Source organism: Sinocyclocheilus grahami, unplaced genomic scaffold (assembly GCF_001515645.1).
Source record: "Sinocyclocheilus grahami isolate Dianchi unplaced genomic scaffold, SAMN03320097.WGS_v1.1 scaffold1503.1, whole genome shotgun sequence".
In the NCBI taxonomy this organism is placed as follows: Eukaryota; Metazoa; Chordata; class Actinopteri; order Cypriniformes; family Cyprinidae; genus Sinocyclocheilus; species Sinocyclocheilus grahami.
In genome coordinates this window covers 109294-135739 of record NW_015506682.1, presented here as the reverse complement: position 1 = coordinate 135739, position 26446 = coordinate 109294, and the positions used below count along the sequence as shown (strand labels likewise).

The window sequence follows — 26446 nt, the reverse complement described above, 5'->3', positions numbered from 1 at the left end:
AATGCGTATGACTTTGTTCATTCTTTCGAACACAAAAGGAGAAATTTTGAAGGATGTCCAACCTGCTCTTTCCGTACTGTAAAATAGAGTGTAACTGGTTCTGTCAAGCTCCAAAATTGACAAAAAAGTACCATAAAAGTTTATGTGAGCTGTCCGTTAGGCAGCATACAGACCCTCGCAAGTTTATAAACCTCATAAAAACTCTCTACGTAAGTAATAACGCCACACAAATGACACAAGAGACGCACCTGATTTCAATAGCTAAGCCAAGCTAACAATGTGAAACCAGAAACCTGTAGAAATAGACATGATTGAAATATTAACAGAATACACCGTAATGTCTAAGATGGCGGCTGTAGGAATGTAAGTCCTGCCTTTCAGTAAAAGAGCAAGGCTGTGTACAAAATCACTTACTGTCTTGAGTATGTACTTCTTTTGGTTAAGTGCTTAAAAAAGTATGTTTATGTAATCCAGACATAGTACATCCGCCATAGAGCCCTAAGTTCTAACAATGCCAAGTTTTCATTCCCTGATAAAATGCAATCCTTTGGATAAAAAACATCTGGTTTTGTGTTGCGAGTGCAATTATGACCTTAAGATACTGCCTATGCTGGCAGTTCACTAGGTTTTGGAGCAGATCTACAGAAAGATTGAGGCTCACTGAGGTTTTTAGAAGTCCCGGGGTTTGAGTTGGTGCCAAGGGCTGCAGTACCTTGTTTCTCTTGTTCGCTTCAGTTTTATTTAAAGACAGAAATAGTGACTTACGCAACAGGCAAATCATTTGTGGAACCAACAAGAGCAGAGCCAGAGTGAGAGAGAGAGCGGTCTATTTATGGCTGTAATGTCAGTGTGGCCCGATAAACCTCTGAGTGTGTGTGTGTGTGTGTTTGTGCGCATGCTAGAAAGAGCTCGAAGTAAGAGTGCATCAGTGTTTAACCTTAAAGCTTGAGCAAATCTCTCTTGCAAGTGTGTGTGTATGTGTGTGTGTGTGTGTGAGTGAGTGTGTGAGTGTGTGTGTGTGTGTGTGTGTGTGTGAGAGAGTGTGTGTGTGTGTGTGTGTGTGTGTGTGTGTGTTTGTGCGCATGCTAGAAAGAGCTCGAAGTAAGAGTGCATCAGTGTTTAACCATAAAGCTTGAGCAAATCTCTCTCACACACACATTTAGCTAGCCATGGAAATGAGGACATACCATAGACGTCTATTGTTTTACATACAGCTAATAACTACAGACTGACCCCATTCTGAAAAACGGTTTAGAGATAAAATTGATTAAACCAGAATAAAAACGGCGGCAGTAACAAAATGTTTCTTTCTTAAAAACGTTTTTTTTCCCTCTAATATAGAGCCTTCCACGATGTCTCAGAGCGATGTTTTAGATTTAGCTAACTTCTGGGACTGTTTTGTGCCATAAGTTTACAAAGTTACGCACACACGTTTACTTGGCTGACTTTATATGAAGCTAATTACAATGACTAGCACAAAGCCCTATAGCAGTTTTGTCCCCAAGGTATGGCTGCATTAAATATAAACAGTTGAATGTTCGTGGGACAAGCGGAAAGCTAATGTTCCATGATTTGACCTGTTGACCTCTAACATCTGGGATTCAAGCTACGCCAACACACACCCACACACAATGACAAGCACAAATGAGCTGCAGGCAGTTATTTTCGTCTCGTCTCTGATATCCAACATCCAATAAACATCTTAGAAGGAGCTGGTTCACATACATTCTTAATCACAGATGTCAAAATCCAACAGAGATTATTTTAGTGATGTACTACAGAAGAGGAAGCATCCGGATGTACAGTAAATACTGCACGTGTGCTAAGAAGGGGCGGGGTTTTTAGTTGACTCTCAATTACTGTATATCATATCCAGTCACAGGCCTATTTGGCATGCATATATATATAATCTCTTAATACATCATATCTTATCATGCATTTTTATGAGCTTATATTAATTGACATGGAAGGACTGAATAATTGTTTAAAAAATGCAGAACTGCTAAAATGTGGTTAAAAGTGTGAAATAGTGACCAGTTACAGCATCAAAATTATACTTTCCTTTAAGATTATCGATTTTTATTTAATCAATCTGAATGGCTTTGGGATGGATGGATGGATTGATGAATTTGTGTCTTTTTGTGTCTCTGTAGTTTTGTCCAGGCTGGCGGGGTCCAGAGCGCTGCATCAGATGGAGTCCAGACTGAACACAGTCAGCGCTGATATCAGAGACATCACAACAGCTGAGCAGGGAGTCATCAGAGCTCAGGTGTGTGTGTGTGTGTGTGTGTTTGACAGAGATGCTCATATGCAGGGTCCAGAAGTCAGTTTTAGTCACACCAAGGGGCGTAGATTACGCGGGGGACGCAGGGGACGTGTCCCCCCCCCACTTTTAATAACAGGTAAATTTGTCCCCCGCACTTTTTCGGGCAAGTGTGTTCGCATAGAGGTTTTCAAGAGCCGGTGTGAATAAATATAGATTTAAATTCAAAGAGACAGGATAGTCTGTGCATGATCTGATGTTTTATTTGGACCCAGAATAAGGCGAGATGAACATCATATTATTGGTTATTGTCCAGCAGTTATCTGATTTCTAAGTCAATTAAAAGCTAGAAATAAGAGAAAAATTTAAGTTGCCTGTACACTACCAGTCAAAAGTTTTTGAACAGTAAGAAGTCTTTAGGTCTTTAGACACTTTCCAGGTCAAATAAACATTGCTTACACTCTATTTTGTATTTTTACATTAACAATATAATTAAAGGGGACATCGGATAAAATTTTCACTTTTTTTAGCTTTTTTGTGTTTAGTTAGGTTTCTGGCGTGTCTGTCAGCTCAGAAAAGCTTAGAAGAAAACACACAGCCAGTTCGTTATGGGCTGTCTGAGTCTGAAACGGTCATCCAGCGAGCTGTTTCAATCTGCAGCCGGTTTCTACGTAGATAGCTAGCTATTTGAATAAGACCACCTCCAAGCCATATATAGAGTCCACGGCAGCAGTTCACGGCTCTTGTGTCGACGCGCCCCACAGAAGAGAGGGGTGGGGTGAGCAGAGCTCATTAGCATTTAAAGAGACATGCACCAAAATGTCTCACCTGTGAACAGAGCTGTTTTGAACAAGGGTGTTGTTTTACACGACCATTGAGGAATTTTAGAAGAGAGGGGTGGGGTGAGCAGAGCTCATTAGCATTTAAAGAGACATGCACCAAAACGTCTCACCTGTGAACAGAGCTGTTTTGAACAAGGGTGTTGTTTTACACGACCATTGAGGAATTTTAGGGCTTAAAGTTATCCGGCACCGTGCCGGATCTCCGGCGTGCGGCGTTTGGCTCTGGGGGGGAAAAAAAGATAGTCGTCCTACATTTAAAAACACTTGTTGATATCACATTCGAGTTCATGAGTTCGCCTACCAATGTATGAGAGGAACACAGCTTTCACTCTCAACCAAACTAACATTACTAGCCAATCAGAAGTTTTTGCTCTTATAAACACGAGACACGCATAATAGTATCCAATTGCAAAGTCACGGCTGATGAATGGAAAAGAAGCCTGAGTCTCGAGCTCGACACATTGAAAAGTTGCGAGGCGCAATGGTCAAAGATTTCCATCTAGCGTCATATTTACAAAGAAAAGCTATTAAAAAAGCAGCAGAGCTTTGTAAACAGCTCAGAGTAATCAAGCCATCTCCATAAGAACGATATGATTGCCAGAACGAATTTACCGGGATTTTTGAAAAGGTCCTGTTACATGGTCTCTTAACGGTAACTTACCAGTGAAGACTGTATGTGTGAAAGGTGCTAAACTCTTCCTCTGCTTAATGTTCATCTGGGAAAACTCACTTGATTTGCAACACAAATCATTTAAACCTATGCCAACAGAATACATTCAACATATTTCTAAATATGCGATTTATTGTACATCACGATTTCAAAATAAAAGTTTCCGACTTTGCATGTGGCTAAATATTAAAATTAAATGGATTTAAACGTTGTTGAATCACATGAAACATCACCAGGCCGTTGGCGCGCTCTGCAGGTATGTGTTATAATATAGGAATATTACATTATGTATTCAACAATGTTGTTCAATAAAACCATGTACTTGGTTTTGATACTTTATTTGAGGCCAATTATTATTGCCTCATCGTTACTTTATATATAAATATAGTCACATTAAAGCCTGTTTTTCCACTTTCTATTTGTATTTCTAAAAAATATCAGATTACTCACTTGTCAAAATAATCAGTAGATTACTTGATTAGCAAAATAATCATTAGTTAAGCACTAGATTAGTTAAAACATTTCAAAATACTTGCTTAAATACATAATTTTCCAAGTGTATGATATAGCTTTCATTCTTCAGGTCAGTCGTATATTCATGAAAAAAATCTGAATAAGGAAAGCGATAACTTTGCCATAGTATCCTTTCAAATGTTACAGTTGCCACAGTCATTGCATTCTTTGCATGTGCTGCACTTTATTTGTACCATTTTGTTTTATTAGTTTATTTATTAGAATTTGAAAGATAATAACAACATTTATTGATAAGTGAGATCTGATTTTAGTCCTTGAAAACCAAAAAAGTTGTGCAAGTCCTTGAAAGTCCTGGAATTTTATTTTGCAGTATCTGTACGAACCATTTAAGTTACCAGTTTGGACCATTTTTTATGCTTTTGTTGTTGTTAATTGAACTGAACTGTAGTTTTCTGTAGTAAACGGTCTTTGTATATTTCCTATTTTATATTCATTTCCTAGTATTTAATTTACCATTTTTCTTTTGAACAAAACAATTTCAGAAATTCATGTTTTAGATTGTAGGTCAGCTTGGACATGTCAAGGACAAACGCTAACCAGCAAAACTTGATATCAAAAGCATCCTAAATGTTACATGTGTTTGCACCATACTGTAGTGAGTAAACTTTCTTGGTATTGCCGTTTCAAATATCCCACCATAAACTGTAGTCTGAGCCTGTCAAGGGCTAATGGCAATGGCAGATACGTTACTAGTTAATTTCTTTTTTTTGTTTGCCAAATAACCCCGTGTATGTGTCCGCCCCCCCAACCCCCAGAAAAAAGTTCAGGCTCAGGATTTTTTTTGCTTTAACCCCTGCAAAGCCTGTTACAGACATTTCCCTGTCAAGGGCTAATGGCAATGGCAGATACGTTACTAGTTAATTTCTTTTTTTTGTTTGCCAAATAACCCCGTGTATGTGTCCGCCCCCCCAACCCCCAGAAAAAAGTTCAGGCTCAGGATTTTTTTTGCTTTAACCCCTGCAAAGCCTGTTACAGACATTTCCTGAAGACCCTAAAGAATCATACCAACTTGTGGAAAATGGGCATCCGAAGCCAGTTTTCCTCTCGTTTGGCGCTTGATGAGGAACCTGCTTGTTAAATCTACGTCTGCTTGTTGTGTTAGTCTAGCATTGTGCCATATGTTGGTTCTCTGTTTGAATCTCAACTTGATCCACGTGTTCAGTCCTTTAGCTGACATTCGCTGACATGGGTTTCTTTCTTTAACTCCATGAATGATGGGAAGAAAGCCAACGACTAAGATGGCAAAACAAGCCTAAGAGAGCAAACGCTGGCTGGGATTTGTTTAAAGTTCTATAAATATTTATCCTCTGCTGTGGTCGTCTCTTGGCCTCAGGCAGGAAAGATGGGGCGCGCGCCGGGCAGTGCCCACGTGGCACAGAAGAGCTTCACAAACAGCCAAAATATGGCCCTACATCCACTTATGTAATGTCTGTCATACACATATCTAACTGTGAGAAGCAGAAACTCCTATTTTAGCCGTGACTTCTTTCAGTGGGAGTGAAAGTGATCTTTGCAGGTTTTTCGGGTGGAGTTGTGTCTCCATCTACGAGTGTGAATGAAGTACTGCGCTCTGATGATCTTTTACAATTGAACCTATCATGATCATGTGCATAACGGTGAATGATAAATGAGGAATTTGGTAGAGATGAGTTGGTAAACGTTTGTACATTTTCAACAGTAGTTCATGAATGTGTACAGTAAGCATCGAAGTAAAAACATAGCTTCCTAACACTTTGGATACATGTGTACACATCAAACATACATTTTCAAGCATATCCAAGTCTCAACTGTATTTGCCATGTCATAAAAATACACTTACCATTTTAGTGATTTATTTTTATTTAAAATGTATTTAATTTAATTTTGTATTTTTATTTATTGTTTGTATTTGTATTTTTTAAATATCTGATATTTTAAAGGGACTTGCTAACCTTCACACATAGTCATGATGGTCTGTAATGAGATTTGGTATGTATTATGGATTTCTTGTCATATAACAATAATACAATTTTTATTAATTTTTTTAAATCAGAAATGTAAAACAGGTTCAGAAGAGGTTCTTTATTTTATTTCATTTTATTTATGTTAGTATTGTATGTTGTTATAGTATTTATTCATATGTTAATATTAAAATAGAAATGTTTGCTTTTAGTTTTAAATTTTCATTTTTTTGTGTTTCTTTATTCATTTTGTTGTGCTTTTGTCATTTTTAGTAGAGCTTTTAAAAAAAAAATCTGTATCTTTATTTTTATTTCAGTTTTAGTTCTTTTATTACTTCAACTTAAATTTATTTCAGTTATTTGTCAGTTATTTTGACAACAACTCTTATTTTTAAGTGTTTTTTCATGTAATATTCATATTTTCAAATTCAGCTTTATTTCAGTTAACAAAAGTTTTAACTGAAAATTTGTATTTCTGTGTCCCAAATGTGGTCAAGTATTATGCAAATGATCATGTTTCTAGTATTACGTGATAGTATGCACTATATTAATGACACGTTTCACCTAGTTTCTCTAGTTTATAAAACTGTTGTTACTTTAAATCAGATACCTGCTTACCCAAGTCAGTTGATGAAAAAGTGAAATTATAATTTTACAGCAAGACTGTACTGGTTTGGCACGGGATTCATTCTTAGTTACTACAGTGGCTGCTTCGTTTTTATAAGGGTTATACATTTTAATGATCTAAAGTATGATCTGATGAATGTAATGTAGTTTGACCTGTTTTTCAGGCTCTTTGTGCTGAGATGGAGCAGGAGGCATCGGAGGCAGCAGAGCAGCAGGGCTGGACTGAACTCTCCACAGCCGCCCAGGATCAGCTCAGCATGCTGCAGTGCATTCTGGGTAGCATGAAGGACACAAAGGTGAGAGCTGTGCCATCAGACTGATTCAGAGGAATTTCTTTGCATGTATGTGGTGTGTTTTGACGGTGCTGTTGATGTGGATCAGGTGAAGAGTGAGGAGGTGGAGCGCTGGCTGGATGCTGCTGACGAGCTGCTGTCTCGAGACGCCAGCGGCTTCAGCCACGCTGACAAACTACAGGAAGAAGTCAACCAGTGCAAGGTCAGAGGTCAACACATTCAATAAGTCATTAATGTGGAAGGGTACTGTTGAATAATCCAGCTAGCTGAATAAAGGTTCAATATACTTCTTTTTCATTCTTTGTTTAGGGGTAACAAGACCTTTGACATACCTTTGCAGTGGTTTACTGTTAGCGAACATCCTTATGAATATTTAAACATATGCTGCAATATAAACGTGCAACAAACATGACAGCGGTGAGAAAACAGCAGTTAAAGGGGTAGTTCACCCAGAGATCAAAATGTGCTTTTAGTTATTTACTCCCCTTCAGGCCGTCCAATATGTAGGTGACTTTTTCCTTCAGTAGAACAGAAAAGAAGATTTTTAGCTGAAACTGTGGTCCTTTGTGATTCATGAAATGTCAGTGGTTACCGGCACTTTGAGAGTCAAAAAAGCATTTCAGACTACACTATATTAATACCTGTGGCTCCTGATGATATATTGAGGTCTTATGAAGCGAAGCAATCGGTCTGTGCAAGAAACTGAACTCTATTTACAACATTGTTACCTGTAATCCAGAGCCTCAGGCAATGGGGAAATACGATTCTTTCGATCTTTCAGATTCACTGAACTAGTTCAGTTCACTAGTTTGTTTGTGTAATCACGCAATGACATAACGTATATGCTATTGTATTATTAAAGCACCCAATAATGATGTGAAACATGGACGTTTTACAAGCATATAAAAGTGAATAAACTTGTTTTCATCAGCTCATCTTTTTACATATACGATGAGAAACCATAAACACATTCATTTGGCCCCTTCATTCAAGTGTTAACGCATGCGCATATCCGCGGCTCATCAGTCTCCGGTCCGAGTCGAACCGTTTCCTCAGTTCAGTGACTGTTGGAGGAACTGGAGGGCTGAATGATTCAGTCATCACAGGATCATAAACGCCGGTATTTCAGCTCATTTCGCATCGGAGTGACTGTCGGGCATCTGAAAGTGAGTTTTGATTGAGTAACTTGTAGATCTGTGGTGCTCGAGCCGAGAACCGTTTTAGACGTTGAGTCTGATTTGGTGAATTGGTTCAACTAGTTTACCAAAAAGAACCGTTTCAAAAGAATGATTAGTTCGCGAACAGGACGTCTGAGGGTCTGGATTACAGGTAATAATGATCAGTTTCAGACTGATAATTTCACTTCATAAGACCTCAATATATCATCAGATATTAATTTTGTGTTGCTGCTTTGACTCTCAGAGTGACGGTAGCCACCGAATTGCATTTTATCAAGAGCAATGGTTTCAGCTAAATATCTTCTTTACTGTTCTACTGAAGAAAAAAAGTCACCTACATCTCTTACTCGGGACTCTCCACTTATTTGTATTTGTTGTATTTATTGTCCTGCCTACAAAACAGCACATCACTTTGATATACCAAAGCCCTCCACCTGTCTGTGCCTAATTGTACTGTATATGGTCATGTTTACTGTCTGTGTGTATAGTCCTGTTAAAATGACTGTAAGTCTGAGCATCGTCACGAGCATTTCAATGCCCAGTTTCCCAGTGCAAATGACAAATAAATGCCTCTTGACTCTTGGATGGCCTGAGGGCGAGTAAATTAACAGCAAATTTTCATTTTTGGGTGAACTATCCCTTTAAGCATCTGATCATAGTGATGTGGGTATGCTTGCATGAGCTCTGCGATTTGAAACACCAACTTTATACAATAGATTGCTTTTAAAGGGATAGTTCACCCAAAAATGAAAATTACCTCATCATTTACTCACCCTCAAGGCATCCTAGGTGTATATGACTTTCTTCTTTCAGGCTAATCTAATCGGAGTTAGGCCTATATCAAAAATTGTCCTGCTCTTCCAAGCTTTATAATGGCAGTGAATGGGTGTTTCTTTGCAATAGTCCAAAAGAAGTCCAATAAAGCGCATCCATCCATCATAAAAAGTGCCTCACACAGCTCTGGGGGTGAATAAAGGCCTCCTGTAGCGAATCAATGCATTTTTGTAAGAAAAATATCCATATTTAAAACTTTATAAACCGTAATCTCTAGCTTCAGCTAACTGTTGTACGCGCGTTCATTCACGTAGGCATAGCGTAAACTCCGATGAGAATATGCTAGTTTCGCGAGAACCAACGTTTGTTTACAGGAGCAAAGGAAAACCAGTCCTTTTATTGAAATCCTCCGACATTTTTCCATGTGGAACACTTTTTATTATGGATGGATGCGCTTTATTGGACTCCTTTTGGACTATTGAAAAATAACACCCATTCACTGCCATTATAAAGCTTGGAAGAGCCAGGACATTTTTTTATATAACTCAGATTGAATTCGTCTGAAAGAAGAAAGTCATATACACCTACGGTGAGTAAATTATGTGGTGATTTTCATTTTTGGGTGAACTGTCCCTTTAAGCAAGGGTGCTTTACAGTATTAAACTTGAATAAGCAGTGTCAGTGCAGCTTTCAGTTACAGTTACAGTTCAGTTGCACTATAAAGCAGCTCTGCAGTGTTTATGCTTTTACTCACAGGCATCTGATGGACCGAAACAAACTTCAGATGAACTTCGATCGAAATAACACACTAGTTTGTTCTAGTTGATTTCACTTGAAGTATATCGGGTCCGTAATGATGCTAGTTTTACATAGTTTCTAGCTGTTTGACACTGGTTTGACACTGGTTTAGATGGTTTATCCGCAGCGCCAAGGTTGTCCTGGTAAACCACCGTGGACTTGTTGAGCTGGTTTACTAACTGGTTGAGAAATCAGCTGAAGTTGATGGTTGAGAAATTTCCTCAGCAACGCCAAAGCTTTCCGCGCTGTCTGTGCAGGAGCTGGTGAGTGAGATGCAGAGCGTGGACTCGTCTCTGAAGCAGATGAGGGAGAACGTGACTGCCGTGCAGCAGAGCTCAGTACTGGGTCTGATCAGCTGGGGGCAGACGGAGCTGGACGACAGTCAGAGACGCTGGGACACGCTCAGTAAAGAGGTGCGAAAGATAACGTCTAGTGGTGCTGCTGAACACTGAATGTAATGGCCTTAGCATCAAGTAGATGCACAGCAAGGGCAGAACTCGTACTTTAGAGGTGCTTTATTCAAGTAGAAACCACTTCCCAACCCTGCTTGATTCAGGAACATGCTCTTCTGGGATAAGTCACGTTACGTTGATGTCAGTATAAACGTGGTCGATCTTGATTGCAGTTGTTGAGGCGTGAGGAGCGTGTGAGTGACGGTCAGGAGAAAGTGATGAATCTGAAGAAAGATGTGGCGGAGATGCGGGAGTGGATGATTCAAGTGGACGAGGAGTTTCTCATGAGAGACTTTGAGTACAAGAGCCCAGAGGAGCTGGAGGAGGCCCTGCAGGAGATGAAGGTCTGGAGGAATAGGTTGAAAAGTCATAACAGATTGATGATAACTTTCACTATTAACATTAGCTAATTATTTTATGCATCACATATTATAATGTTTATTCATGTGCATTTATACTTAATGTATTTCCCAATGCTATTTTAGTATTTATATACTATAACAGCATTTATATTTTTATTTTTTTCATTTTAATTTAAGTTTTAGTAATGTTGTTTATATGCTTTGTCATTGTTATTTTGTTTTAATATTTCTATTTAGATTTTATTTGAGTTATTTTAGTACTTCAACTCATTTTATTTCAGTTCATTGCAAAGGCAGCATTTCTAATGTTCATGTTTTCCATATAAAATGTTTTAATTTATTTCAGCATTATTTTTTATTAATGGATATGCTTTTTAATAGCTTTAGTATCGATACAATATGACTGCTGTTTTCATGTTTACTTTTGATTATAAATGAAACAATTGATCTTTTAAGCATTATATAATGTTTATTAATCATTGATTAGTGAAAGTTAATGTAAAGTTGTAATGTAATGTAAAAATGTCTTCTCTGTGTGTGTTTTAGAGGGCTAAAGACGATGTGTTGCAGAAGGAAGTGCGTGTGAAGATTTTAAAGGACAGCATTAATGTGCTGTTTGGAAAGATGCCCCCTGGTGGTCCTGACCTGAGCCCTGAGCTCACTGAAGTTCTGCACAACTACCAGAAGCTCTGTGATCGCTTCAAGAGCAAGTGCCACACGCTTGAGGTACACACACACACACACGCGCGCGCGCACACACACACACGCGCTCACACAGACACACGCGCTCACACACAGACACACGCGCTCACACACAGACACACGCGCTCACACACACACTTACTCTCACACACACACACAGACAGACAGACACTCTCTCTCACACACACACATACTCACACACACACACTCACAAGCACACGCACACACACACGCGCACACACACACTCTCTCTCTCGCTCTCTCTCTCTCTCTCACACACACTCTCACACACACACACACACACACACACTCTCTCACACACACACACACACACACACACACACTCTCTCACACACACACACACTCTCTCTCACACACACACACACTCTCTCTCACACACACACACACACACACACTCTCTCTCTCTCACACACACACTCCCACACACACACTCTCTCACACATACACACACACACACACTCTCTTGCTCTCTCTCTCTCTCTCTCTCTCTCTCTCTCTCACACACACACACACACACAGGACAGCCCTGCTCCAGATGTGGTTTGATTGGTTCCTGTTTAGATGTTTAGCTGAGGTCTGATGTGTTTGTACTGATGTTCAGGAGGTGTGGTCCTGCTGGATCGAGCTGCTGCAGTATTTGAACGTGGAGTCTGGCTGGTTGAAGACACTGGAGGAGAAAGTTCAAGCCACTGAAAACATCCCAGAAAACACAGAGTCTATCAGCGAGGCTCTGGAGGTAACGGCTTTCATGCCAAAAGCGTGGCTTATCTTGTTCAGTCAAATTTCGCAGCCAAAATCCAGTAATTTCAATATATATTCACATCCTTGGGAATTTCAAGTGAGGGTGAAAGATTTCCCCATGCAGATTTCACGAGTTCAAGTTGCTCAGATAAATGGACCAACAGAAAGCTGCTTGGTTTGAAAGTGATTCATACATTGCTACACTATTGACAATGGGTCTTCTTTACCCATAAAATATTGCTAATGTGACCACACCTTAAGCGTTACAAATATGATGTGACCACATACATTTTTTGTTTACGTCTGTTTGTGGTGCGAGTAATCGGATCACGTTTTGGATCCCGAGTTGTTGTTAATACTCATGGTGTAAACAGGATTTGCGTGTCTCTTTCAGTCTCTGGAGCCGGTTATGCGTCATCCGGGTGATAACAGGACTCAGATCCGAGAGCTGGCCCAGACTCTCATAGACGGAGGCATTCTGGATGAACTCATCAGCGAGAAACTGGAGAGCTTCAACTCGCGCTACGAAGAACTGACTCAGCTGGTGTGTTCGTTTTGAACAGATCGAATGATTCCCCAGAACTGATTCAGATTCACATTATATTTACAGTATTGCATTCATGTGTGTGTTGTAGGCTGCTGCACGTCAGATGTCTCTGGAGCAGAAGTTGGGGACTCTGAGAGAGAACGAGACGGCGTTACACACACTACAGACGTCCCTCACGCAGCTGGACCAGACGCTCACCTCGTACCTCACCGACCGCATCGACGCCTTCCAGCTGCCTCAGGAAGCTCAGGTATAAACACACAAACTCATTCACAGCAGTTACCACAAGAAGCAGCAGCATTTCTGTCACTGTCGGCATCTTCTCTGACTGTGACAATCATATTTCAAGGGAAGCCGGCGCCTCGGTCCTGACCGCATCACACTGCTTTTGCTGGGTGTTTTTTTTAGGGAATATTTGCATTTATTCACATGCGATTGGATTAGCTACTCGTGTGCTGGACCGTCATTATTTTGGCTAAAGCAGGACTGAATAAAGCGCATCAGAGGGGATTTATTAGTGGGTATACGACTGATAAAGAAGTGCACTGCACTACACCACTGGTGTAGATATTCATAGATGCTCAAGATTTTCAATAACCAGTGACAGATTTATCGTAATGCTACTTTGTTTTTAAACTCCTTCGAGCTTATTCTTTTACTCTTTGGCCGTTAACTGTCAAAATGCTCTGAATGCAGGCCATTCAGGCCGAGATCGCGGCCCATGAGGCCACACTGGAGGATCTGAGGAGGAGGAATGTAGGTAACGTGCCTCCAACTGTCCCAGAGGGCAAACCAGTGCGAGGAGGAACCCTACTGGACCAGTTACAGGTGAGACACAATACTGTCCCCGCAGGACCGGAGAGGAAATGCTAATCGCTAGACTATTTTTTCATACATCACCCTGGTTTAGTAACTAATCTTGGATATTCAGGTTTTGAGATTTCATTCTGTGCAAGTGTTATTTTAGTATTATTTATATACTATTTTATAGTTTTTAATAATTTTCAATTCGATTTTTAGTTCAATTTTTTTTTGTAATTTTGTTATGTGCTTTTGGTGTTTTATTAGGTTTTTGTCTTGTTTTTTATATTACTATTTATGTTTATTATTTATATTTTATTTCAGGTTCAGTTTGAGTTTTTATAGTTTTAGTTAGTGCTAATAACTCTGCTCTGCACGTGTTTATGCAACCTTTAACATTCTTATTTGCATGCTACTAGGTTGGAACAAATGCCCACTTTGTAAAAAATAAAATAAAAATCAAATGTTTAAAAAAACTGGAATACACTACATGACTTTTGCCCCGATTTATTTTTTTTCGCTTCACGTCAGAATATGATTGGAGGATATTAAACATGCTTGATATTTTGAGCCAGTTGTAGAACACGTAATGCTTTCTTTTGATATGCATCAACAAGGCACCTGTTTCTGTGTGAGTTTGTGGTGTTTGGCAATCTGTGATCATCAAAGTCTAGTAATGTGTGATCTTCAGTCGTTCAGTGTATGATGTCCAGTTTTTCCTCTATGACCTTTAACAAAATTGGCAAGGGAATGATGCCTAGTGTTTTTAAATCTGTTCAGATTTTAATAGTGATGTAGTTCACCCAAAAATGAAGATTCTGTCATTAATTACTCTCCCTCATGTCGTTCCAAACCCGTAAGACCTTCGTTCATCTTCGGAACACAAATTAAGATATTTTTGATGAAATCTGAGGGCTCTCTGACCCTCCCATAGACGGCAAGGTAACTACCACGTTCTGCGTGGTTCTACTGCGTCACTTGTGGACGCGCGTTCACGACAGTAACATGACGTGAGCGTAGACGCAGTAGAGACGAAAATGTGTAATAAAGTAATTATTTTTGTTTTCTTTGCGCAAAAAAGTATTCTCGTAGCTTCGTAACTTTACAGTTGAACCACTGATGACACACGGACTACTTTGTCGATCATCCTGGTACTTTTCTGGACCTTGAACGTGGTAGTTACCTTGCTGTCTATGGGGGGGTCAGAGAGCTCTCAGATTTCATCAAAAATATCTTAATTAGTGTTCTGAAGATGAACGAAGGTCTTACGGGTTTGAAACGACATGAGGGTGAGTAATTAATAACAGAATTTTTAATTTTGGGTGAACTAACCCTTTAAAGTTTATCTTGTGTATTTCTGTTCTGTTTAGCGGAAACTCCGTGAGATTAGTACAAAATTCCAGCTGTTCCAGAAACCAGCCAACTTTGAGCAGCGAATGCTGGACTGCAAGAGGATTCTGGAAAACGCTAAAGCTGAACTTCCCGTCCTGGACCTGAAAGACACACAACCAGAGGAGATCCAGACCCACCTGAACGGATGCATGGTGAGAAAACACACTACTGTCATTGAAGTATTAATTCTATACTATTATAGTACACATTCATATTTTGAATTGGATTTTTATTTGTATAGTTTCAGTTAGGTATTTTTTGTCTTTTTTATCTTTCTATATAGCTTTATTTTTATTTCAGTTTTTGTTATTTGTTTCAGATAGTTTCCAGGGCAACATTTTATTGAATTTTTTTATTATAGATTTTTTTTTAGTTTTTTATTTTATTTTATTTTAAGATTTTTAATAGTTGGTTTTACAGTAACAACACTGAAAAACACACACCTCACACTGCTTGTGTTTTATGTACGCGTGTTGTTTTTATAAATCCAGAAACTGTATAAGATCTTGAGCGAGGTGAAACTGGAGGTGGAGACGGTGATTAAAACGGGAAGACAGATCGTACAAAAACAGCAGACAGAAAATCCTAAAGGAATGGACGAACAACTCACCACGCTCAAATTACTCTACAATGAGCTGGGAGCTCAGGTACGTGCACATTTTTAACACACATTTCTAAAACGGCAATGAAAGCAGTTGCCAGTGGACAAAATCAAGCCTCGTCCTAAATTTTTCACTCCGAAATACATCGCATTACAAAAATAAAATGAGTTGCGAAAGCTACTTCATGTTGACTTTAGTGTAATTTGCCATAAAATACCTGTTGTCTGTGTCAGGTGACTGAGGGGAAACAGGATTTGGAGAAGGCTTTGTCTCTGTCTCAGCGGCTGCAGAAGGACAGCGCCGCCCTGCAGGCCTGGATGAGCAACACTGAGACTCCGCTTAAAGAGAAGCTCAGCACAGGAGACATGCCTGCCGATATCGAGACGGAGATCACATGGGCCAACGTGAGTGTGTCTGACAGTCCCTCACTCATGCAGTCTTTACACAGAGAGTGTGTGTGTGAAATGAGTGTGTGTGTGTGTAGGGCTTGTTGAAGGAGTCTGCGCTCAAGAAGAGCGATCTGTCTGTGGTGATGGAGAACAGCGCCGCCCTGCAGGCCTTAGTGGAGGGCAGCGAGGCTCAGCTGGAGGATCAGCTGTTTGAGCTCAATGAGGACTGGGAGCGCATGCACACGCTGATAGAGGACTGGCTCAGTGCTGTTCTGGTGAGTGACTGCTTAAAGTTACATGACACAATTAACTCATTAAGTTCACATCATCCCAACTGCTTCATTCAGTTCTGTGCGATTTGTCAAGACTGATTAGAAGAATAGCAACACTCACTCACTCACTCACTCACTCACTCACTCACTCACTCACTCACTCACTCACTCACTCACACACACATACACACACACACACACGCTCGCTCGCTCGCTCACTCTCACTCACACATTTACATATAGATATCTAAATGGGGACATTTCATAGACTTTTGTTTTATAATCAAAAAATTATAAATACTATAACCTAGCCAACACCTGGACCTTAATAGAATACTTTCTGCATTTTTAGAATTAAAAAAAAAACTTTATTAACTTTATTTCACTGTGTGTGTGTGTGTGTGTTGTAGAATCACAGGCGTGAAGTGGAGATGTTTGATGAGAATTTGGCTCATATCAGCACATGGCTCTATCAGACGGAGATACGACTGGATGAGATGGAGAAGATGCCTGCAGCTGAGAAAGAGAGAATGATGATGGTGAAAACAGACACACAGACAGACACACACATTCTCTCTCTCTCTCTCTCTCACACACGTGCACACACACAGGCACACACACAGAGAGAGAGACTTGGTTATGTCATTTGTGTCTTTTCAGAGAAAGTGAATATTCAACAATAAATAATGTAATTTGATCCATCAGGATTTGGTTGGATCATAAATGTTAGGCTACAGTATTGTTGGTTAATATATTTTTTTCTCTGCCACATGGCTAAGATTATGTCGGCAGCTAAGAAAATGGTTCAGAGGCAGAGAAAGTAATTACATTTTGATGAAAGATAATAAAAACAAAAAAAAATTTCTGGTCTAGTGAAACCTGATTTCATTAACACGCATTAATGTATGGAATCTGCTCTGTGTGTGTCTGACAGGCTGTGCTGTGTGAGTTGGAGGGAATGAGTGTGCGTGTGGACAGCGCTCGTGATCAGGCAGTAATCTTGATGACCAGCAGGGGGCCTGTGTGCAGAGAGCTGGTGGAGCCCAAACTGGCCGACCTCAACCGCAGCTTCCACAAGGTGGCGCAGCACATCAGCTCTGCTCAGGTACGACTCCAGCGGCTGGCTCAGCAGAGGCCTGAGCGGAGCTTGTTTTTCAGCCGCGGCGCTGGACAGACACTCATTAGCTAGTGCTAAGCGTGTGTGTGTGTTGTGTGTTCAGGTGTCTGCTGGTCTGAAGGTCAGACAGGAGGCAGTGCGGCCGCAGCAGGAGGTGGCAGACGGGAGGTCTGCTCCTCTCCTCGCCTCCTCACAGCTACAGCTGTTCGAATCAGACCTACACGCTACTATCAGAGCACTGGAGCAACAGGAGAAAACACACACACCTGATGATGAGAGGGTACACACATTAACTATTTAGCATCAACTAACACACATCATATACACACACCTGATTTGACCTGTAACAAAGTGAGATGACATAACTTTTTGTAGCTCCACTCACATATCTGTATTTTAAAGGAATAATTCACCCAAAAAATGAAATTTTCCTGAATATTTACTCTCCCTCAGGCCAGTTAAGATGTAGATGAGTTTGTTTCTTCATCAGATTTGGAGAAATGTAGCATTGCATCACTTGCTCAGCAATGGATGCTCTGCAGTGAATGGGTGCCGTCAGAATGAGAGTCCAAACAGCTGATAAAAACATCACAATAATCCACAAGTAATCCACACCACTCCAGTCCATCAGTCAATATCTTGAGAAGCTAAAAGCTGTGTATTTGTAAGAAACAAATCCATCAAGACATTTTTAACTTCAAACCATTGCTTTTGGCTAAAATATAAGTCCTCCATTCTTAATAACACGTCCTCCAATGAAAAAGTCAGCTCGTCTGAATCAGGAGAGAAATCTGCACAGATCAAGCACCTTTTTTTATGAGTGAAAACAGTCCAAAACAGATCTGAACAAATATGTGTTGTTTTTTGATGTAAAGACAACAGGGGATGGACTTTTCATTGGAGGAAGAGTTATTATGGATTATGGACTTGTATTTCGGCCAGAAGTTAAAGTTAAAAATGTCTTAATGGTGGATTTGTTTCTTATTAACACAGTTTTTCACTTGTGGATTATTGTGATGTTTTTATCAGCTGTTTGGACTCTCAATCTGACGGCACCCATTCACTGCAGAGCATCCACTGCTGAGCAAATGATGCAATGCTACATTTCTCCAAATCTGTTCCCATGAAGAAACAAACTAATTTTGGATGGCCTGAGGGTGATTACATTCTCAGCAAATGTTCATTTTTGGTCAAACTATTCCTTTAAACATAAACTATGAGGTGTTGCACCTATAACACCAGATGTCTACATACCCAGCCATATAAAACCGTCATGTGTTTGTCCTGAATTAGTGTATTTGTGTTTTAGTTGGATGAGGAGAAAGCTCATGTTGAGGAGGTGCTGAGGAGAGGAGAGGAGGTGCTGCGGTCTGTTCCTGACGAGGACAGAAGAGAGGACATCCGCAGGAGACTGCTGCTGCTCCAGACATGCTACAAGGTCATTTTATGCACTCTAACATGTCAGCCACGTAATGCCGGCTCTGAATTTCAAGCCACTTTCACACATGAAACCCGTTAAATTGCAGTATTAACTTTCCTGGCGACAGATTACTGTTTATTATACATATCAACAAAACTCTCTTTAAAGGGGTCATATGATGCGATTTCAAGTTTTCCTTTCTCTTTGGAGTGTTACAAGCTGATTGTGCATAGATAAGATCCCTGAAGTTGCAAAGACTAAAGTCTCAAACCCAAAGAGATATTCTTTGTCAAAATTAAGACTCTGCCACGCCCCCCTAAAACAGCTCGTTCTAACACGCCCCCACATATCTACCTCACTATGTGGAAATATTTGCATAGTGCAGCCCAAATGTGCACGCAAAGAAAGAAGGCGTGGTTTCAGTAACCGCAGTTAGTGTTGAAGCAGCATGTCAGGGAGACGCTGTGTGTTTCTAGGCGAAAGCAAAAGCACTTTATTTGGCCTTCCGGAAGTAGATGCATTTAGGAACCTTTAAGATTACTGGTAAAAGTAACGACATTATTTACTGTCTTTACATTTATTTATAAGATGAAGCTCGCGATTATGGTAAGGGGCGTTACATTTCCGACGAGTGCTTGCGGTGTTCGGCCAATCACAATGCACTGGGTCAGCTGGCCAATCAGAGCAGTCTGCGCTTGTCGGAAGGAGGGGCTTTGTAGAAAACGAAGCGTTTGAGAGAGGCGGGGCATAGAGGACCTACAATAATGTACAGTATTTGAAAAATAATGTGTTTTTTGAACATTAAAGCATGTCAACATATTCTGTTACACCAAATACACAACATAATGATCTTTAAAAAAGCATCATATGACCCCTTTAAATTCTAAAACCCAAATGTTCTTTCAGAAATATTAGGCTGCTACTATTTGAAAAGCTGGAGGGCTGCAATTTAGTTGGAGTTGAATGTTTATGTACACAGTGTTTACACGTGCAGTTGCTTATAATGTGATGTATGTCTACACTGTAAGTAGAAAACCTGATGTCAGAACCTTGCATTTGGTTCAAGTCTTATAGCATCAGAACAGCCTTGTGCATGTTCAAAATGATGGATACTTTACAGCTGTTACAGCTTTTTTTTTAATGGTGTTACAGCTGTGATTATGGGTATTATAGCTATGCTGCAGTCGTGATTATAACTATGTTATGGATGTGTTAAAGCTATGTTTTTACAGCTGTGTTAAAGCAATGTTTTGCCTGCATTGTGTCTGTTACAACAGTGTTTCAGCTTTGTTTTGACTGTGTTTAGGCTGCGTTAGAACATTGTTTACAACTGTATGACGGCTTTGTTACAGCTGTTTATAGCTGTTACATCAATGACTATGTCTATTTTTACAGCTCTGTTATGTCTGTTTTACAGCTACATTTACAGGCGTGTTAAAGTCATGTTTTGGCTGCATTACGACTGTTACAACAGTGTTTATAGTTGTTACAGCTGTGTTTATGGATGTGTTACAGGATTTATAATGGCTGTGTTTATAGCTGTGTTATGGGTAAGCTGAAGTTATTTTTACGGGTGTGTTAAAGTTTTGCCTGCGTTGCATCTGTGAAGCACAACAGTGTTTCAGCCTTGTTCCATCTTTGTTTGTGGCTGTTATGGCAATGTTATGACTATGTTATGGGTATTTTACAGCTACATTTACAGCTGTGTTCAGGATATGTTACGGCATTGTTTACAGCTGTATTATGGCTTTGTTCCAGCTGTGTTTATAGCTGTTACAGCAGGGATTGTCTATTTTACTATTGTGTTATGGCTAAGTTACAGCTACGGCTGTGTTTAACCGGTTTTGACTCTGTTATGGCTATGTTACAGCAGTGTTAAAGCTGATAAGGCTGGATGTGTTATGGATATGTTTACAGCCATGTTATGGCTAAGTTGAAGTTATGTTTACAGCTGCGTTACAGCTGTGTTACAATAGTATTTAGACTTTGTTTTTGCTATTATGGCTTTACAGTTATGCTATGGCTATTTTTACAGCTATGATTATTGGTTTCGTTAAAGCTGTGTTACAGCATTGTTAATGGATATGTTACAGCTGTGTTACATCAACGATGGATGTTTACAGATATGGTTACGGCTATGTTTTGACTGTTATGTCTGTTGCAGAAATGCTCGAGGCTGTTTATGGTCGCGTTACAACTTTTAACACCTTGTTTTTATAGCTGTGTTACATTGGCATATTGACAGCGAATTGATTTGCTGGTGTTCCCACACCAGATCTTGTTTACTATTGCATTGTAAACAAATGCTAAATGTGTGAAAGCACCATATCACACGCTACATTCTTCCATTCACTATATTCTCTCTCTCTGTCTCTCTGCAGGAGCTTCATAGCATCAGAACTCAGCCAGTTGTGCTCGAATCATCTTCTCCTCCTCGGCAGAGATCAGAGTCATCCCTCTCTCCCCAGGATGAGAGGAGCGCATCTGTCTCCCCGTCTGACTATCTGCTGGACATTAATAAGGTTCTGCTGGCCATGGCCGACAACGAGCTGCTCCTGAACTCCTCAGAGCTCAGCGGAGGACTGTTTGAGGATTTCTCCAGCCAGGAGGACACGCTCCGGGTCAGCCACACACTTCAGTGATTTGCTTAGACACAGTGGTTTCCTTCATTACAGGGTTCAAGAGGTCCAAATATCAGTATGCTGGTACAAGTGTTGGGAAAACTACTTGCACAAACTAGCTTGCCAAGCTACAGTCTACTCTTAAAGTATAAGCAACACTGTTGACCATAATAACTTCCTGTTCACCAGCAGTCTGCTAAAGAGGCTAAACTGACTGGAGCAATGGGTGTTTTCAGTTGTTCTGTTTGGCATTGACTTCTCTGTGTCTCTGTTTCTAGAATATAAAGGAGAGTTTGGAGCGGTTGGGTGAACAGGTTGAAGTGATCAATGAGCGCCAGCCTGATGTGATTCTGGAAGCTTCCAGACAGGAGATGGCACAGATATCTGATGCCCTGACACAGCTGAACTCAGAGTGGGACAGAGTCAACCGCACGTACAGCCAGAGGAAAGGGTGAGTCTATAATTCCCTGTCTAGATCTCCCCATTATGGCCCACAATCACAAAGTGAACCTGAAAAAACTTTTGTATTTAATTTGTTGGACATGATAGTAGTTATTGCATGAAACCAATGATGAATACAGTTAGAGAGATTGTAATTTTGAACTCTATTACGTCTCTAGTTGCGAGGAAGGTTGGATGTGTGTGAGCGTTGGTTGAAGTGGGTTAGGAAAAGTTAGCATTTCAGCATATATTTCCTAATTTCTCCTTATCGGAGGTAGATTTGCTAATGTTGTTTTGTCCATTCGTAACATGCTAATGGAGGAGTCCAGGGAAGGACATGTCCATGCATTCAGGATTGAGGTGGCAAATGTAATAATTTGAAAAAAAAACCCATAACAGTCAGCGCCTAATCTGAATTTTGCTGGAGGGAGGGAGGATATGCCCCCCTCAATATCTACTGAGGCTACGGCTCTGAGTCTAGGAATATGTGCTGATGATTGGTCCATAGAGAAATGTGTCAAATCCCTGGATATTATAAACGCATGAGGATGTGAGAGAAACCAATATCTCGCTACTGAAACCTTCATTAATTCTGGTGCAGAGTGCATCTGATTTAAAGAAACATCACACACTCTAATATACATTTTTTTAAAGCAAAGATGAATAATACCATCAATGCTAATTAGTTAAAAAAGAGTTGGCTCAGGCGTTGCTTTTAAGTATAATAGTGATTACATCACAGTTATCAATGTTTTTTTTAATGTTGAAGAATAAGCTCGGGAAGTAAATAAACATCACATCACACAAAACCTGTGAAGAACATGCCATATTTCACAGAAAATTACAAGATGAAAAAGTGTTTTTTTTTTAAAGTTTTTTAGAGCACTTGTTTGGTGTTGGCAACTGAAATAAGTAAAAAAAAAAAAAAAGTTAAATAAAAAAGACAGACACATTACAACATTGTTAAAAAAATTACATTAAAATACAAACTGATCTAAAAATAAAACTCAAAGTATTAATACAAAATATAATACTATACAAATAGTACTAAAATAACGCTACAAAAAAATCTATTATTTATTATGTTTTTCTTTCTTTTTTCCCCTCTGGACAGGATAATCTAATGGAATCATTTTTGAGAATAATGATAATTCCACACACACACACACAAAAAAAAGTAACTCAGTAACTTGAAGTATTTCCTGGAAACTGTGAATGATTGTCATGAATATAATGTCATGACGCAAGCACAGGCCTGAATAGGTTTCATTTTCTTTATGCAAAATATCTGATCCTGTATTTCCTTTGGTTTTTGGGTTGAAACGTGACCTAGACATATTTTCTTGAGATTGACTTTGAAACTCAAAGTTAATGATTCAAGAGGCAGGTTCTTCTCCGAGGTGAGCAGGACTTCATCTGAAGTCAGTCACACAGGAAGTTTTCCACACCGTTAAACAGAAATGTGACCCAGTTACTCTGCCAGTTTCATGGACACCCGCTGACATGAGGAAGTGCTTTTCCAAAGACTGGTCCCGGCTGAATTATGCTGGACTAACTGGAGCACCAGTTTAACAGTTGATCACCAGATTGAAGAAATGAATGTGATGTGAGGATATCACCACTTAGATGAGCATGTTTCCTGGTGTGTGTGTCTGTGTCTGTGTGTGTGTGCGTCTGTGTCTGTGTGTGTGTGTCTGTGTGTGTGCGTGTGTCCGTCTGTGTGTGTTTGTTTGTTTCTGTGTGTCTCTGTCTGTGTCTCTGTCTGTTTCTGTGTCTCTGTCTGTGTCTCTGTCTGTGTGTGTGTCTGTGTGTGTGTCTCTGTCTGTGTGTGTGTGTGTCTGTGTCTGTGTCTGTGTCTATGTGTGTGTCTGTGTCTGTGTCTCTGTCTATGTGTGTGTCTGTGTCTCTGTCTGTGTGTGTCTGTGTGTGTGTGTGTGTCTCTGTCTGTCTGTGTCTCTGTCTATGTGTGTGTCTGTCTCTGTCTGTGTGTGTCTGTGTCTCTGTCTGTGTGTGTCTGTGTCTCTGTCTGTGTCTCTGTCTGTCTGTGTCTCTGTCTGTGTGTGTGTGTGTCTCTGTCTGTGTCTCTGTCTGTGTCTCTGTCTGTGTCTGTGTGTGTCTGTGTCTGTCTCTGTCTCTGTCTGTGTCTATGTGTGTGTCTGTCTCTGTCTCTGTCTCTGTCTGTGTCTCTGTCTATGTGTGTGTCTGTGTCTATGTCTGTGTCTCTGTCTGTGTCTCTGTCTGTCTGTCTGTGTCTCTGTCTGTGTCTCTGTCTCTGTCTGTGTCTCTGTGTCTGTGTCTCTGTCTGTGTCTCTGTCTCTCTGTCTCTGTGTGTGTCTGTGTCTGTGTGTGTGTCTGTGTCTGTGTCTATGTGTGTGTCTGTCTCTGTCTGTGTCTGTCTGTGTCTATGTGTGTGTCTGTCTCTGTCTGTGTCTCTGTCTGTGTGTATGTGTGTCTTTGTCTCTGTGTGTGTGTGTGTGTGTGCGCGCGTCTGTCTCTGTCTCTGTCTGTGTGTGTGTGTGTGTGTGTGTGTGCGCAGGTGTTTCGATGGAGCTGTGGAGGAGTGGAGGCAGTTTCACTGTGACATGAACGATCTCTCGCAGTGGCTGAGCCACACTGAACAGGTCCTGGCTGACGGGATTGGATCAGACGGAGAACTGGACCTGGACTGCGCTCGTACACAGCAACAGGTCAGACGCAGAGTCAAAGGTCACAGATCCATTCTGTTATGACCCGTTATGATCTATTGACATAACGGTTTAAGAAGTTAAAATCCCAGTGAAGAAGTTGGAAGCATTTTGCATTTAAACATTTGAATAATGTTTAAAAAGTGTAACAGTTATACTAAGTATAAATAAATATAAATATACAAATTAAATATAAACTTTAAATAAAAAAATACATGAATATTCATAAAATTATATACTTTTTTTTTTTTTTTTTTCAGTGACATTTGTTTTTTTTAAGATTTTTTTTTTTCAACAAGGACAAATTTAATTGATCAAAATTGACTAAAGATTTCTGGTTATCAAAAAAAAAAACATTTCCTTAAGGAAAAAAAAATGAAGTAGCATCAAATCAGCATATTATACTGATTTCTGAAGATCATGTGACACTGAAGACTGGAGGAATGATGCTGAAAATACAGTTTTGATCACAGGAATAAATGACATTTTACAATATATTCACATAGAAAACAGTTATTTTAAGTTATAATAATATTTCACGATATTAATGTATTTTACTGTATTTTTTTATCAAATAAATGGAGTCTTGGTGACCATAAAAGACTTCTTTTGAACAATAGTAAGTGCATGTGTATATTATAAACATATTATATATGAATCCCTTCAATGAATTTTATGAATCTGTGATAAGCTTCTGATGGAAACATTTCCACTATGGTACAATTTGTCAGTGGATATGCAAACATGACAGATTTTTAGTTTGACAGATAGTTAGAAGGATAGATAGAATGCATTTACCATCAGCAAGGGCCATTTACAATAAAAACAAATTGTAACGTTCAATTGCTTCTTTGCATGTTATTTTTGCGCTTACAGGTACATGTTCATGGGTTCAGTTTCCATAACATCTGTAGCTGGAATACAATTCAGTCAGTTTAAATAAAAGCATCTTAGTGCCAATGTAAATGTCAACAAAATGTCATTCTCTGAACGGAAAAGGCAGAAAAATCACAGAACATAAATATAGAGGGAGGTAATCATTAATCATCAATGTTAATTAATTGAGATGCTAATTGTTAATTGTATGATAATTAAGCACTTCTAACTCACAATTAAATGTATGAAAGAAAAATGATTTCATGCAAGCAAAATAAACTGCCAGTGTTTGTTAGACTGATGTGTGACAAGAGTGTTTTGAAGAGTCACAGTGGCCTCTTCCTCTGCCGTGAACAGACTGAAAACTTATAAGAGGACGTTAGACTCATTAGACTCATGCGCTGTTAAGTGTGTTTCACAGTCAGGGAGAGCTTTGGGGAAAACGTGTGCGTGTGCAATGTCTTTCTGGGTCTGAAAGTGCTGAAAGAGGGCGAGTTGAATGTGAAATTGTCCTCAGACACAAATTAAGGTCAGGCGCATTTCCTGCCCTCATATATATGAAGAGCAGTGGCAACTTCCTGTTTATCAGTTAGACACACTCAGGTCAACCGTCCATTAACGCAGTGCCTCGTGTGTGTGTGTGTGTGTAGGATCTGGAGGAGGGTCTGGCCTCTCATCAGTCTGTGGTGGCGGTTCTGAGCCGGTCTGGAGAGCACATCATCGGTCAGGTGTCATCTCCCGACGCCGCTCTGCTGCAGGAGAAGCTGGACGCTCTGAGACGCCGCTGGACATGCGTGCAGAGACAAGTGTGTGAGCGCCAGTGCAGGTGAGCCTGAGCACAGCACACACACACACACACAGACTCACAGATCAGTGTGTGTGTGTTTGTGCTAAACACTGTTGATGTGCAGGTTGATGGGTGAGGATCCGGCTGTGATGGATGTCGTTCAGAGGACCGCTGATCTGGCTCAGTGGCTGCAGCACACAGAGGTTGCCGTGGCGACACTATCGGTTTCAGCCACCGACAAGAGCCTCAGAGAGCTCAAGGTTCGACACACACACACACACACACACACACACACATGCA

The 26446-nt window shown here is 40.1% G+C and overlaps 1 protein-coding gene across 1 annotated transcript in view; it reads left to right on the top strand.

Annotated features, from left to right (window-relative positions):
* LOC107570770 (utrophin-like) overlaps nt 1-26446 on the top strand; it is a 187253-nt gene that overhangs the window by 57606 nt on the left and 103201 nt on the right. Inside the window, 23 exon segments of the mRNA XM_016257031.1 lie at nt 2154-2269; nt 7041-7172; nt 7258-7371; nt 10177-10332; nt 10545-10715; nt 11280-11459; nt 12058-12192; nt 12592-12741; nt 12833-12994; nt 13441-13572; nt 14916-15089; nt 15429-15584; nt 15773-15943; nt 16024-16203; nt 16611-16739; nt 17135-17305; nt 17421-17597; nt 18627-18755; nt 21119-21358; nt 21637-21809; nt 24336-24486; nt 26010-26185; nt 26271-26406. Of these exon segments, the coding sequence (XP_016112517.1) occupies nt 2154-2269; nt 7041-7172; nt 7258-7371; nt 10177-10332; nt 10545-10715; nt 11280-11459; nt 12058-12192; nt 12592-12741; nt 12833-12994; nt 13441-13572; nt 14916-15089; nt 15429-15584; nt 15773-15943; nt 16024-16203; nt 16611-16739; nt 17135-17305; nt 17421-17597; nt 18627-18755; nt 21119-21358; nt 21637-21809; nt 24336-24486; nt 26010-26185; nt 26271-26406 (3611 nt within the window).